General features: G+C 35.7%; 2 protein-coding genes across 2 annotated transcripts; both read right to left on the bottom strand.

The window, feature by feature from the left end:
- Nucleotides 1-2,394: 2,394 nt before the first annotated feature.
- Nucleotides 2,395-4,532, bottom strand: LOC119782788 (ferritin, heavy subunit). The gene is made up of 5 exons (XM_038283938.1): nt 4,295-4,532; nt 3,821-3,926; nt 3,235-3,381; nt 2,867-2,992; nt 2,395-2,767 (listed from the first exon to the last, which is right to left on the bottom strand). The coding sequence occupies exons 2-5, from the start codon at nt 3,920-3,922 to the stop codon at nt 2,609-2,611; spliced, it is 534 nt and encodes a 177-aa protein (XP_038139866.1). The 5' UTR covers nt 3,923-3,926; nt 4,295-4,532; the 3' UTR covers nt 2,395-2,608.
- A 3,741-nt stretch (nt 4,533-8,273) lies between these two features.
- rplp2l (ribosomal protein, large P2, like) lies at nt 8,274-11,856 on the bottom strand. The gene is made up of 5 exons (XM_038283703.1): nt 11,765-11,856; nt 9,732-9,855; nt 9,595-9,643; nt 8,641-8,733; nt 8,274-8,393 (listed from the first exon to the last, which is right to left on the bottom strand). Exons 2-5 carry the CDS (start codon nt 9,852-9,854, stop codon nt 8,314-8,316), a joined length of 345 nt encoding a protein of 114 aa, XP_038139631.1. The 5' UTR covers nt 9,855; nt 11,765-11,856; the 3' UTR covers nt 8,274-8,313.
- Nucleotides 11,857-15,953: the final 4,097 nt, after the last annotated feature.

Here is a 15,953-nt window from a genome sequence, read left to right as displayed (position 1 = left end):
GCTGGTGACCCTTTTCAATGTTGATTTGGCTGAATGTTTAAATCAGTATACATTATACATATGGTATTTGCATCCTCCTGAGTAGAGAGACAGGCCCACAGCATCACTGATCCTCCTCCATACCTAACAGAGTTTAATAAGTCCTGTTTTACCTCAAACACACCTGAAATGTATGTTAATTTATTCTTGTCTCATCTAGCTAAAAGTCGAGTGTAATTTATGATGAATGGGCAACAAAGGGCAGTCTAGCCTGTAATTTTCTAATACCCTGTTTCTTTTGTCTTTGTAATCCTTCTCACTTGGCAAGATAAATATAGGTTACCACCCAAAACAGTGTCTAGATAAAATGGCCTTCTGTTTCACATTATTTTATCCAAAGCAAAATAATTAAATACCAACCAAATGTCACAAATAATCAATGAATGTTTAAACAAGAAATTCAAAATCAAACAAGACCCAAGATTTTAGCCTGACCTTGAAAACATAATAATGTAAGGATATGAAGAGAACCTTACGTATAACATATTTCTTATACAAGTCAAGAAGAAGGGAGTGTCTAGTTAAGAAGCACCGTTTGGCAACACGGAGAGTTTCTTTTGTCAGTGGTACTTGTGGATTCAAATGGTTTTATCCTAACCTATACAGGCCTGGAAGACCAGTATTTGCATTGTGTGAGTGAAGTAAAAAAAACGAAGCATTTATTAAGTTGCCATTTAAATCATTGAATTTGGTAAAAATGTAATTTAGGCCAATATATTTTTTGGTGTTTATTAACATGATCATGAAGTGTCACTATGATTTTAAACCATTTTCTGTATAAATCCCTTTGTACTAGTTTTAATCTAAATACTTTCAGAATCTGAGATTGTAGGGGAGGGACTCTGCTCAGCTGACAGTGACAATGTGTCACTAAAACCTCCCTCACAGGATTCAACAGGGTGTTTGTTTTTGTAAAGCATACCTATAAATGAGTGTCATGATTGATAAAATATAGGTTTGTAATTGGTGTGAATTTTTAAATCAGTTTCACAAACTTTATTCCACCAGAGAAACCCCTTTCTTCTATTGATATATTTGTTCCCAGTTTCTATGCAATAGGTTTTTATTACAATTTTGTTGAATCACCAATGGAGAAAGCAGCTTAGGTTTCTGGAGGGGAAAACAACAGATCAGATTGCAAAACACTAGTCTGGTGACACATGCTACAGCTGAGACATTTCCTGCAAAATGTTTCTTTGGATGACTTGGAAGTTCCCCGATGACCTAACCTTTACATAACAGCGGGATAAATGTTTAGAGTCAGCTTCCACCCCCTCCCCCCCCCCCCCCAAAAAAGGGAACATGTTCATTATAAGGTTTTTTTCAATAGAAAACAATGTCATAAAGACATTTGTTTCACGTGGAACACATTTGAACTTCTTTAGACTTTGAACGAGTAGTTAAAGGCTAAGTTTTACCTTCAAACCACATGATTACACACCAAGAGTCGTGTTACAGGCTAAACACTAGTGTCCAAAAAGAATTCAAAAAGGAAACCATTTTGAACAGAAATGTGAAGATAACAGCAGCCACATGTGTTTATACAGACAATCCTAGTCCTGGTTTCTTAAAGTTTTAAAAATGTTTCTTGGAAACACTGAAGGTTGCAGGATACAAGACGAATGCATTTAATTGAGCAGCATTTTTGTTGCCCATAATGGTAGAAATCTGGGTTGCGAAAAATTTATAGAAGTGTGAATATAAAAAGGAAATAAAAAACCTAAACCCCAAGCAAAATTGTTTATAATCTGAGATTTACAGGTAAATAGCATGGATTTATTGCCTTTGTATAATTAACTTATATTTATAGCAGATCAGCTCACTTAATTCTTCTACAATAAATTGAATGTATAGTGCAGAATTAGACTGCACCTCATAGCCCTTCCAACATCCAGTAATGAACCTAATAATCAATGGGACTGATATTTTAGAAACTTAATGATAGGCATTTTCAGTTTGGATTAGCTTTAACTACAAGTCATGTGTTAAAGGGGATATTTTGAAGCAATTACCAGAACTAGACCATAGCACTTAAGACCATTGTCAAATGGTTATTAGTCTCGCTGCAGGTTGATCATTAGAGCTGAAGTCTGTACTTGAGATTTGAAGTGAGAAAGTAAACAGCAATTATGCAGCAACACTTTGAGTCCTTAGACCGATGACGAATTGGTCTAAACTTCAGACTGAGATTATATTTTATTTTCAAACAAATTCAGTAACATGATCCTCTATTTTTAGACCGCTATGAAAACATAAAATAAACCCCTGCCCCCATATGAAAGGTTTATAGATTAGTATATTTAAGTGTAAATCAAACCCTTAACTCGTGACAGTGAATAAAATAAACCAGACAAGTGAAAATCCAGAGGGTTGGATTTATTTGATCTCACTTTGTTTAAAACAAGACAGCAAACATGCAGCGACTACATCTACAAATCCAAAAGGTGTTTCAAATAACTGTTGAGCTACAATGTGAATATAATGGCCAATTTCAAGCAGCAGTTGTTATAAAACTTAAGCAAGATATAAATGTCCATAGATGGGAGCCTTTGCAACGTTCTGGACGGATTTAGCTGCTTTCTTTGCCCAGAGTGTGTTTGTCAAACAGGTACTCTGCCATGCCGTTCTGAGGAGCTCCCATGCGGCGCAGGTTGCTCACCCAGTCTCCCAATTCTTTGATGGACTTCACCTGCTCATCAAGGTAATGAGTCTCGATGAAATCGCACAGCTGAAAGACAATTAGACAGAACATTAAGTTTTTAAAATATTCAAACTTTCTGTTAGATGAGGGAGGCATCCAAATTTTATTTAGTGTTGAAAAACTCACATGTGGGTCATTGTGAGTGGAGCAGAGCTTGTGCAAGTCCAGCAGTGACTGGTTCACACTCTTCTCCAGCTGGAGGGCACATTCAAGAGCTTCGACTCCGCTACCCCACTCGTCCCTGTCGGGCTTCTGTAAAACAATGCAGTGTGACGGTCATAAACACGGGAGACCTTCTCGAAGAGCTCAAGACGAGTCAGTCTCCTCAAACTCTGCAGTTCAACGTTTTACTTGGGTTTGCTTTGAGTGGCCAGACAAGATAAGCTTCTCCCACCCTTATTTATCTTTTACCACTCCTCAAATGACATTTTACAAACACGTTATCTAACGTCCTTAAAAAGACCAGAATTTGTCCCCCCCCCACTGCTTTATACCTTGATGTCCTGCAGGAAGATCCTTCCTCCCCTCTGGTTCTGCAGTTTCATTAGCTTTTCAGCATGCTCACGCTCCTCGTGGGACTGATCACGGAAGAACTTGGCAAAGTTGTGCAATGCCTGATCATCCCGGTCAAAGTAGTAACCCTTTAAATATAAAAGAAAATACAAATTAACACATTTCTTGTTTCAATATTTAGAATTAAGTCTTCCAAGACATAATTAATCCAGACAATGGCAAATGAAAACGTTTGCGTCAAATTGATCAAAATCTTACCATGGTTGGCAAAAAACACACCTTAGAACACAATCTCAAACCTTTAACCTTTGGTTTAAAAGATAAAGTCACATAATTCTTAAATTCTGGTCTATTGCATATTTAAATCTATCAAACTTTTTTGTCTAACATTTGCACTAAAACATCTCAACAAAGGAGGATTTTTTTTTTCCTTTCAACTGGAAACAATGCTGGTTTACAGTTCCTCTTTCAGGTAATTGTTCCCCATATGTTAAAGCACCTGTTCCACAAACTTTCCCCACAAAGCAGATGCTTTTTATTTCCTCAGTTCATCTGGTAGACTCTCACCATAGACAGGTAGACATAGGAGGCGTACAGCTCCAGGTTGATCTGCCTGTTGATGGCAGCCTCGCAGTCCTGGTGGTAGTTTTGCCTCACCTGGGAAGTCATGGTTCTGAGAAAAAAAAAAAAAAAGTTTAATTTACAATCAACTCAACATATTTGTAGGAATTAGGGCGTTTAAAATAAAAATTAAATGCAGTTATATTTGTTAATAATTTGTGAAAAAAAATTAAAAGTGATGACTAAGAATAAATCTCCCTTAATAGGGAGAAACAGAAAAAAAAATAAAACAACAAGCCAGGCTCTTGTGCGCCATAAACTGCTGTGGGCGTCGTAAAACCGCTACTGCGCCAAATGCCACATGAGCAGCGCCAATGTGGAAAAAAAAATAAAAGTGGATATATTTGCTTTCTGGAAAACAAACCAACATTAACAATAAAGTCAACAAGGATTAAAATCAAATGGCTAATCTACCCTTACCGTACTGCGGTGGTGTCCTTCGGTTGGTTGCGTTGTTAGCAAAACAATTAGCTCTAAGCAAAGCGTGCTGGATAACTTCGCAGTTTCTCGATGGAAAGCTGAAAATATGCTATTTTTTAAATAAATGACTTTTTAGACAGTTGTAAGGTTGCCGTTCAAGCACTGTTGAAGCAGGTAACCTTCACTGTCTGCTAACGATGATCGACTGTAAGCGTACGTGATGAGCGTCAGTAAATAAAGCTGGAACGTCCCGGAGGGGCGGAGCTTTTCTGTTAGTGACGTATTTTTTGTTGTTTTTTTTTTACTTATGAAAACAAAAATAGCGCAAAAATGGTATCTTTGACACACACCTTTGGAAAAAGTATAATTATTACAATATTAATGTTTGATTAAAAATGTATTTTCACAAGTTTAAACATAAAATTATATATTTATATATTTTGAGAAAAAAAATACTCTGAATGGCGTCAAAAGTTCCTTAAAGTTTTTTTTTTAGTTTAGCTTAATTCTTTCTTTTAGATCCTTGATCTCTGCTGTCTTTATTTTATTTTTGTTGAATAATCTAATGACACATTTCTGACGACTCAACACGTGAGACTGCTCAGATGATGTAAGGTTAGGTTTGTGTAACAATGGCGTTTACTCATTTAAACAATCATGGATTTGAAGAGTTTCGTTTAATCACGAAATATATATATATATTTTTTTTACTTATTTGGTTAATAATAAATGTATGTCCAAATACAACAGGGGAATTACAGCTGATTGACAAATGGAAAAATGTCCTTTGTAAAGACAGAATACAAATTAAATGTTAAAGTTCACAGGTCTGCATACAAAGCAAAGTCTAGATTTAGGCTTATATGTGAGGTCTAACTTAATTCAATTGTTTCTTTTTGTACTGAAATTACTCAAGAGGGCCGTTTGACTTCAAAAGCAGTGAAGCTCCTACCACAGGCCTGACCTTAGAGTAGCATGTCCACGCACCCATAGATAAGGTTACCTGGGTCAGATCTAGTAGAAATATTTCAACAATATTTCCATAAATTTCATAATTCCAGATGTTTTTTCATTAAGTTGTGAAAGGTCCACTATGGTTCATCATACAACTTTGCTTTTGCAATTTCAGCAGCATAAACCAATGGTAATGATTGTTCTAGAACCAAATGTGGCATATTTTATTTCAACACTCACTTATTGGCATGCTTTGAAGAGCGAACAGTTTTTAAACTACAATTTTGCCTTCTGGTAAGAATATATATATAAAAAATCTTTATCTTAATGAAGTAGGTTTTATTCAACAGAAATTGGAAGTGTCCAAAACATGCCACCTACTGTCAACCAAGTATTCCTGTATGCTTTAGTATACAGGTCCTTCTCAAAAATTAGCATATTGTAATAATGTTCATTATTTTCCATAATGTAATGATAAAACTTGAACATTCATATATTTTAGATTCATTGCACACTAACCGAAATATTTGAGGTCTTTTATTGCCTTAATACGGATGATTTTGGCATACAGCTCATGAAAACCCAAAATTTCTATCTCACTAAACGAGCTATGCACCTAATCATCTGAATCAACAAATTAACTCTAAACACCTGCAAAAGATTCCTGAGGCCTTTAAAAATCCCAGCCTGGTTCATCACTCAAAACCCCAATCATGGGTAAGAAAGCCGACCTGACTGCTGTCCAGAAGGCCATCATTGACACCCTGAAGCAAAAGGGTGTGATACAGAAAGATATTTCTGAACGAATAGGCTGTTCCCAGAGTGCTGTATCAAGGCACCTCAGTGGGAAGGAAAAAGAGGTGACCAGACCCAGAGGAAGATTGTGGAGAAGGGAATGCCAAAATGCCAGAAGTCCAGTGTCAAGTACCCACAGTCAGTGACGGTCTGGGGTGCCATGTCAGCTGCTGGTGTTGGTCCACTGTGTTTTATCAAGGGCAGGGTCAATGCAGCTAGCTATCAGATTTTGGAGCACTTCCATCTGCTGAAAAGCTTTATGGAGATGAAGAATTCATTTTTCAGCACGACCTGACACCTGCTCAGTGTCAAAACCACTGGTTTACTGACCATGGTATCACTGTGCTCATTGGCCTGCCAACTCTCCTGACCTGAACCCCATAGACAATCTGTGGGATATTGTGAAGAGACAGTTGAGAGATGCAAGACCCAACACTGTAGATGATCTAAAGGCCGCTATCGAAGCATCCTGGGCCTCCATAACACCTCAGCAGTGCCACAGGCTGACTGCTTCCACGCCACGCCACATTGAAGCAGTCATTTCTGCAAAAGGATTCCCGACCAAGTATTGAGTTCATAACTGTACATAGTTATTTGAAGTTTGACTTTTTTGTATTAAGAACAATTTTCTTTCATTGGTCGGATGAAATATGCTAATTTCATGAGATAGGAATTTTGGGTTTTCATGAGCTGGATGCCAAAATCATTTGTATTAAGACAAAAGACCTGAAATATTTCAGTTAGTGTGCAATGAATCTGAAATACACTATATTGCCAAAAGTATTTGCTCACCTGCCTTGACTCACATATGAGCTTAAGTGACATCCCGTTCCTAATCCATAGGGTTCAATATGACGTCGGTCCACCCTTTGCAGCTAGAACAGCTTCAACTCTTCTGGGAAGGCTGTCCACAAGGTTTAGGAGTGTGTTTATGGGAATTTTTGACCATTCTTCCAGAAGCGCATTTGTGAGGTCGCACACTGATGTTGGACGAGAAGGCCTGGCTCTCAGTCTCCGCTCTAATTCATCCCAAAGGTGTTCTATCGGGTTGAGGTCAGGACTCTGTGCAGGCCAGTCAAGTTCATCCACACCAGACTCTGTCATCCATGTCTTTATGGACCTTGCTTTGTGCACTGGTGCACAGTCATGTTGGAAGAGGAAGGGGCCAGCTCCAAACTGTTCCCACAAAGTTGGGAGCATGGAATTGTCCAAAATGTCTTGGTATGCTGAAGCATTCAGAGTTCCTTTCACTGGAACTAAGGGGCCAAGCCCAGCTCCTGAAAAACAACCCCACACCATAATCCCCCCTCCACCAAACTTTACACTTGGCACAATGCAGTCAGACAAGTACCGTTCTCCTGGCAACCGCCAAACCCAGACCCGTCCATCAGATTGCCAGATGGAGAAGCGCGATTCGTCACTCCAGAGAACGCGTCTCCACTGCTCTAGAGTCCAGTGGCGGCGTGCTTTACACCACCGCATCCGACGCTTTGCATTGCACTTGGTGATGTATGGCTTGGATGCAGCTGCTCGACCATGGAAACCCATTCCATGAAGCTCTCTGCGCACTGTTCTTGAGCTAATCTGAAGGCCACATGAAGTTTGGAGGTCTGTAGTGATTGACTCTGCAGAAAGTTGGCGACCTCTTCGCACTATGCGCGTCAGCATCCGCTGACCCCGCTCCGTCAGTTTACGTGGCCTACCACTTCGTGGCTGAGTTGCTGTCGTTCCCAAACACTTCCATTTTCTTATAATACAGCTGACAGTTGACTGTGGAATATTTAGGAGCGAGGAAATTTCACGACTGGATTTGTTGCACAGGTGGCATCCTATCACAGTTCCACGCTGGAATTCACTGAGCTCCTGAGAGCGACCCATTCTTTCACAAATGTTTGTAAAAACAGTCTGCATGCCTAGGTGCTTGAATTTATACACCTGTGGCCATGGAAGTGATTGGAACACCTGATTCCAATAATTTGGATGGGTGAGCAAATACTTTTGGCAATATAGTGTATATTAATGTTCAAGTTTTATCATTATATTATGGAAAATAATGAACTTAATCACAACATGCTAATATCTTGAGACCTGTAGATCAGTTAACACTTTGCTGTTAGCCATTTTATCAGTTGCTTAAATTCCAGTTGCAACTATAGCATTACATTTTAATTTAGTTAACCAATGGAATACAATTAGATTTCTAAGAAAATTTCACCAAAGAGACAGGAAATATGTTTAGTTTTTACAGCTTTTATTTATGACTTAAAACTTTAGTCAAAGAGGCCAAATCCCATGTCGTCATCAGACTCCTCAGACTCTTCTTTCTTCTCTTCCTTCTTCTCTTCGGCAGCTGCAAAACAAAAAAAAAAGAATGTTTAAAGACACACCAAACTGTTTTTCTATAGGTTATCAAAATACAACAAAAATAAACATGACTTCAATTTTCCAAATAACACCAACCCCGTAAATTTGATAATCTTCCAAAGTTAATAAATATATCAAACTAATTTGGGACCATGCATTTCTTATATTTAATACTGCTTTTGTGCCAAGTCTAAACAGAATGAACCAAAAAGGCAAGAAGGTAAAATGCTCACCTGCAGGAGCTGCTGCTCCACCTGAGCCAGCAGCTGCAGAGCTGGCAACAGCTACAGCGCCACCTGATGGCACGCTGGCCAGCTTGCTATAACCTAAACAAAGAAATGTAGAGAAACAAAGGATATGTTAACCATAAGACAGCAAAACAACAGAACACGTCTTTCACAGGGCATTATCCAGCATTTCCATAGATGATAGATTGTTGGTTGTTTCTGAGACCTATTTAATGTAAAATTATTAGGTTAACAAAAGACTAAACAGTATTAAAAATGTAAGGGTATTTCATTCAATGTATGTAATTTAATAAATTGCTGTTAAGAAAAAATCGATCATGTTATTTAAGACACTGTACAACTGGACCGTTCTTTACTTAAACCTTGACATTTCAAAATTATCTAAACAGAAATCATTCATAAAACAGGTAAATAAAATCCTATTAACATGTCTATTGGTTATTGTCATCAACTTACTCTTATTGGTACCTATTAGGGCAGCCACTAATAATTATTTTGTAAATTGATTCATCTGTTGAATAATTTTTTTAATTAATAAATGACTAATTGGATTGCCAAAGGTTCCTTACAGATTTTTTTTACGAAATTAAACCAGGTGAAACTTAAACTTTTCCACTTGAGTTTTGGATAGAGCATAATGACAGATTAAAACTTTTTTTTTCTTTTTTTATATTAAACGCAAAATGTTTTAGTTTTTTTAAACAATTTGATATAATTACTGCTCTGAGATGGTCGCTCTGTCAGCTAAAGGCATGATCTACAGTCTCTATACTCCATTTAACGATTGCTTATTAAATTAGTTCTTATACCACTGATCAGAACAAGTTACAGCCACATTTTAACTACAGTAAGAAAAATTAAAACCCAGTCAAATAATATTTGCATAAAACTTCCAAACACCACATTTTAAACAAAAATGTTTTAAAGTAAAACATGTACCAGTGGCAATCACGTCATTGACATTCTTCCCTTTGAGTTCTGAGACGACCTATTAGAAACAGAAAACAACAATTACTGAAGCTGTGTCCAGCTGCTGGGGAAACCAAAGAGATGTTGCCAAGGGGAAAGAGAAGTACCTTGTTCAGACGGGTGTCATCAGCCTCAATGCCAACACTCTCCAAGATCTTCTTGATGTCACTGGCTTCTGGGTTTTCATTGCCTCCCAGGGCAGAGAGCAGGTAAGCAGCGACGTAACGCATCCTAAAACACAAGCTTTAATTTAGATATTGATCTATATTTTCATGATTTTTTTCCCCCCCTCATCTCAACACATTTTCCAGAGAACGAAACCTCTTGAGGGAAGAAGGACTGCAGTAAAGTTATTAACATATTCACAGATTTGGCTTTTCCGAATAACTCATTGGCGGATGATTTATTCTACCAAACAGACGGACAGTCTGCAAGTTGCAACACCATAAAAATAATCTGAGAGAAATATTCAAAAGCGTCACCAAGGAGAGGTGGATTACCACCAAATTAATTTCATGTGTATCTCATGTCTTTCATACTAAATAATTGCTGGATTCAAAAATAATATTTATTTTGAAGAATTTCCCAAAGCCCTAATGACAAATGGCACCTCTATTTTATTATTAGAATAAGTATAAAATGAGCAACGACTACACTATAGATCACTGTAGTGCCTCCAAACTTGTAGCACGCATAGATAGCCTCATCTAGTTCAGACAACTCTTACTTTGGGAAAATTTGCTAAACTATTTTTTTTAGATTTTTTCATTGTTATTACAAGCATATCATTTCTTACACACCCTCCCGTTCCCTCAGGTCAGCTGATCAGTTGCTTCTGAGGGTCACAAAGACAAAATGCAAGCTCAGAGGAGACCGTGCTTTTTCTGTGGCAGCTCCTAAGCTATGGAATGATCTGCCTTTGAGCATAAGACAGGCCTCTTCTCTTGCTATTTTTAAGTCCCTTCTTAAGACTCATCTTTTTTCCTTGGCTTGTGGGACAATTTGAGAGGTTTTACTTTATTTTATTCTGTTTGTATACTAATACGTATTTTATACCCATCTTTTCTATTTTATACTTGCATTGTATTTTATGATTGTGTACAGCCCTTAAGTCCTGTCCAGTGTATAAAGTGCTTCATAAAAGATGTTGGTACGGTATGATATGGTGTATATAATTATCAATAACTACACTGAACTTTAGCCCCACCAAAATCACTGTATACATCAGTCACATCCTCCTGGTGATACTATAACTGTTATTATATCAATTATATACTTTTTTATATTTTGGGGGAATTTTTATTTGAATAAATTATCAATAACTACACTATTATGAACTTTAGTCTCATTAAAATCACTGTATACATCACTCACCCTGCTGGTAAAACTATAACTGTTCAAAACAATGGAACATACTTACTTTCTTTATTATTAAAGAACCAAATGATATATCTTTCTCAGTGAATTGTCATTAACAAGTTGTGCAACTAAAGATATTTGACGTTTTGTAGGATGCATACATCAAATGGACCAGCAAAGCCATTTTTCATTTATTCAACGTTAAACAAAAACACACTGCCTTGCTGTGGTTGTGGAGAGGAGTCTGTTTAGTAGAATAAATCATTAACAAATAAATCACTTTACTGCAGTGAAAGCTCGAGAAAGAACTAAAGGAAGTCGGCGGGGAGAACAGAGTCTAACTTAAGTTTAAAAACCCTCATTATCGGTTACCCATCAAAACAAATATATTAATACCTACAATTCAACAAATAGTGACTTAACTCTCATTTTTAACGGGCTTTTCAGACTGGGTGACTTTGAGATCTGTCAACATGAGCAGTTATCCGCTTTATATCGATATATGGTAGAACAGGCCAATCTGTAAAAACTTGTGTAAGGAAAATCTGGAAAATAGTGTCTTAAATAAAACTTTCATTTTTACAACCATGCCATCCCCTTTCGCTGCTATAAGCTAACTGAGCAATAGATAAGCTCACAGTAAAATACAGAAAATAAGGTGAAAATAGCCATCAAAACTGCCCCGAATCTGCTGGTGCTGGAAGATTCTCTGTTTATTTAGATACCGGGAATGTTTAATTAAAGAATAAGGCAGGTTTTGGTTTAAAATCGATCCACTTACTTGAGCTAAGAAGGATAACGCGTGTTCACTACGCGGCAGGCACACACAGAAAGGAAGTTACGTCATTGGAAAAATGCGGAAAAAGCTTTCTTCTTCTTCTTCTTCTATTGAGTTTTCTGGCAGTTTGCATCCTGTGTGCATTACCGCCATCAACTGGACGGAGATGTAATTCAGAAATATAATGTCTGTATATCTTTATATCTTCATGAAACTAAATTCTATCTATACTTACACACACGCACATACACACACTAAATTCTCCCAGCTAATTCTGTATCTTTTAAATATTTAATAAGTGCTTTAATTATCTTATCTGATTGATGCTTCCCTAATAAATCTGCCATCTTTACTGAACTCCCCATTACCCTTTCCAGTTCTTTCCTCTCTTTTGTATATTTGCTACAATAGATCAACACATGTTCTACTCCTTCGATTTCTCCGCAATAACAACAATTACCCGTTGGATGTTTCCCTATTATTTTTAGACCTGCATTTAAACTAGTATGCCCAATCCTTAACCTGTTTATCCATATTTCCTCTCTTCTACTCATTATACTGTTATATCCTATGCTAATATCTTTATGTATTTTATATAAATGTCTTCCTTTTTTTTCTAAATTCCATCTCTTCTGCCATACCTTATTTATTTTATCTTTAATAATTACTTTTATTTCTGTTCTACTTAGCGGGACATCATATTCAATTTCTCCTACTTTAACTGCTTCTTTAGCTAACTTATCTACTTTTTCATTACCTAAGATTCCTTTGTGTGCTGGAACCCATGTGAATTGAATACTTATATTTTGTTGCCTTATACCATACATTAAATAACTGACTTCATCTAAAAGATCTTGACGGCTTTCAGATTTTCCACTTTTAAAACTAGTCAGGCAAGACATTGAATCTGAACAGATAACTACATTTCTAGGCTTCACCTCCAGCACCCATTGCAATGCTAAAATAATTGCCAACATCTCTGCTGAAAAAATTGATAAATTATCTGTTGTTCTTCTCTTGATAGAAATATTTTCTTTTGGAATATATACTGCTACTCCTGTTTTACCATTTTCCTCTTTTGATGCATCTGTATATATTTGTGTCATATTTTCATACCTTACTTCTAAATGCTGCTGAATAATTTGATACAAACCTCCACAAGACTCTTCTATTTTTTTAGTTTCTAAATTTACTATTGGCATTTCGAAAAACCATGGAGCAATTTTAGATGTACTTACAGTTTTACAGTATGTTATATTACTTATCCCAGAATACTCTGCATAAATATTTCCTTCCCATCCAAAACTCCTTATATTATGGCCATATTCCCAACATTCTCTGAATATCTGTTTAGTAGGGTGATTTTCCTCATGCCCTTGTAAATTTAACCAGTAATTTATTGACAGTTTCATCCTCCTTAAGTCCAGTGGCATTTCTCCAGTAATCACTTGAAGAGCAGGAACTGGAGATGTTCGAAAAGCACCACTACATATCCTAAGCGCTTTGGCTTGGATTCTATCTAAATCTAACAACAAAGAATTTGCAGCTGATTTATAAACAATACATCCATAGTCCAACACAGATCGAATTAAAACATCATATATTCTTTTCAAGGATGAGCTAGTTGCCCCCCAGTCATTCCCTGACAAACATTTCAATATATTAATACCTTTTTTACATTTATCAATAATCTTCTGCATATGTATCTTAAATGAAAGTTTTTCATCAAACCATACACCAAGGTACCTTATCATATTTACCTGTTTCAATTCATGCCCATATAATCTAAGATCTACTGTTGGATTATCCCTTTTCCTTGAAAAACATAATACTTGTGTCTTCTCAACAGACAAACGAAACCCCCATTCGTGTGACCATCTTTCTACCGTTTTAATTGCTGATTGCATTCTATTTTTTAAATAACTAAGATTTCCTCCTCTCACCCATAATGCCCCATCATCTGCATATAATGCTTTATTAATTCTAAAATCTATATTATCAAAAATATCATTAATCATTATATTAAAAAGCACTGGACTACATACACTACCTTGTGGAGTTCCATTTTGTATATCATAAATGTTTGAATAATTTACCCCAACTCTTACTTCTATTTTTCTATTCTTTAAAAAATCCTTAATCCAATTAAACATTTTTCCTTTGATTCCCATTTTATTCATCTTAATTAATAAACCCTCCTTCCAAAGCATATCATATGCTTTTTCAATATCAAAAAATGTAGCCAAGAGAATTTCTTTATTTACCTGAGCCTTTCTTATTTCATTTTCTAAACAAGCAATTGGATCTACTGTTGTCCGTCCACTTCTAAAACCACGCTGATAAGGGGATAAAAGATCTCTTTTTTCTATTTCATACATTAATCTCCTAGTTATCATTCTCTCCATCAATTTACATAAATTAGAAGTAAGAGCTATAGGCCTATAACTTTTAACCTCTCCTTTATCCTTACCTGGCTTTAATATTGGTACAATGATTGAATGCTTCCAGCTTAAGGGCAATTCACCTTGTTTCCATACTTTATTGTATAACTTTAAAATTATTCCTTTAGCATCATCTGATAAATGTTCAATCATCCTATAACATATGCCATCTTTACCTGGAGATGTATTTTTAACTCCTATCAATGCTCTATTCATTTCAAACAATGTAAATTCTTTATCTAAAATACTTCCATCAATCTCTTTTCTATTTAAAATTTCTCTATTATCTTCAATCATTTCCAATCTCCATGATAATTCTTCATTTGATAAATTTTTTGAACTATGCACCTTCACAAAGGACCTTGCAAACATCTCTGCTTTTTCCTTGTTTGTTATAGCTTCACACTGATCATCTTTAATTATAGGTAAAGAAAAATCCCTTCTAATTCCTCCCATCTTTCTAATCATTCCCCAGATCTCATTTATTTTAACGTCCATTCCAATTGTACTACAAAAACTTCTCCAATAATTCTTTTTTGATAGTTTAACTGTTCTCCTAACTTTAGATTGTGCTTTTTTGTAAAATATTAAATTATCAAATGAATGATTTATTTTTAACTTTTTAAATGCTTTATTCCTAACTTTAATAGCTTCTTTACATTCATTGTTCCACCAAGGAACCATTTTCTTTTTCTTCAATCCAGTAGATTTGCAAATGGCCTTTTCTGCAGATTCGTATATTATATTTGTAATCATTGAATTTAATTCTTCAATATTATTGCTTAAATTTGGCATAATCTCCATAAACATGTCACTTGCTATCTTTTTGTACATTTCCCAATTAGCTTCCCTCATTCTCCATTTAGGATACCAATTTTCTTTAACTGCTACTTTAAAATTATTCAATTTAAGCAGAATAGGATAATGATCACTTCCAAGGGAGTTATCATTCATTACTTCCCATTGACTTATTCCTGCTATCTGATCTGAGACTATAGTAAGATCAATTGCAGATTCTACTCCATGCCCTACATCAAATCTAGTACCTCTTCCATCATTTAGACAAGTTAAGTTATAATCATCCATAAATTCCTCAATTATGTTTCCATTTTCATCATTCCTTTTACTTCCCCATAAGGTATTATGAGCATTAAAATCTCCACATAAAATATTTTTAACATTTTCCTTCACATAAATACTATCCAGTATTTCTCTACTTATTTTTTTACATGGATTATAATAATTTATTATATTAAATTTTGATTTACTAATCCATACCTCAATCCCTATTACTTCTATTTCTTCATTTATATTTAAAACTTTATAATTAATTCCCTGCTGAACAAATATGGCAACACCTCCTCCTACATTTGGGTTTCTATCTTTACGTAGTTCAATATATCCACTAAGAATAAAATCAAGTGATGGTTTTAATCAGGTTTCTTGAATACATACTATATTTGGTTTAACATTCTGTCTTTCAATAAAATATTTTAATTCTTGGCCATTAGCAATTAAGCTTCTTGCATTCCACTGTAATATGGATAAGACCATCAATTGTCACCACTCCTGGACTGTTGACTTTCATTAATCCCTGTTAAAACTGCACTGATTGACTCAAAAGACAGGTCTTCCATCCAGGTATTTTTCTGCTGCTTTGATTATTATTTTAATTCGCTCTGTTCTACTATCTGTCTGAGCTGAACAATTTATTACTTCCACAATAAATGCAACAAATTTATTTTTATCCA

The sequence above is a fragment of the Cyprinodon tularosa genome, unplaced genomic scaffold (genome assembly GCF_016077235.1).
Source record: "Cyprinodon tularosa strain WSP-4 unplaced genomic scaffold, ASM1607723v1 ctg197, whole genome shotgun sequence".
In the NCBI taxonomy this organism is placed as follows: domain Eukaryota; kingdom Metazoa; phylum Chordata; class Actinopteri; order Cyprinodontiformes; family Cyprinodontidae; genus Cyprinodon; species Cyprinodon tularosa.
Note: the sequence above shows the minus strand (reverse complement) of the source record. Positions and strands in the feature narration are given on the sequence as shown.

What these genes read in the sequence shown, in the direction of transcription:
- LOC119782788 (XM_038283938.1), bottom strand. Translation starts at nt 3,922, where the DNA reads ATGACTTCCCAGGTGAGGCAAAACTACCACCAGGACTGCGAGGCTGCC. An exon ending in CCTATGTCTACCTGTCTATG is followed by an intron (nt 3,382 to 3,820) that starts GTGAGAGTCTAC and finishes TTATATTTAAAG; the next exon opens with GGTTACTACTTTGACCGGGA. An exon ending in TCTTCCTGCAGGACATCAAG is followed by an intron (nt 2,993 to 3,234) that starts GTATAAAGCAGT and finishes ATTGTTTTACAG; the next exon opens with AAGCCCGACAGGGACGAGTG.
- rplp2l (XM_038283703.1), bottom strand. Translation starts at nt 9,854, where the DNA reads ATGCGTTACGTCGCTGCTTACCTGCTCTCTGCCCTGGGAGGCAATGAA. An exon ending in ATGACACCCGTCTGAACAAG is followed by an intron (nt 9,644 to 9,731) that starts GTACTTCTCTTT and finishes TGTTTCTAATAG; the next exon opens with GTCGTCTCAGAACTCAAAGG. An exon ending in TGGAGCAGCAGCTCCTGCAG is followed by an intron (nt 8,394 to 8,640) that starts GTGAGCATTTTA and finishes TTTGTTTTGCAG; the next exon opens with CTGCCGAAGAGAAGAAGGAA.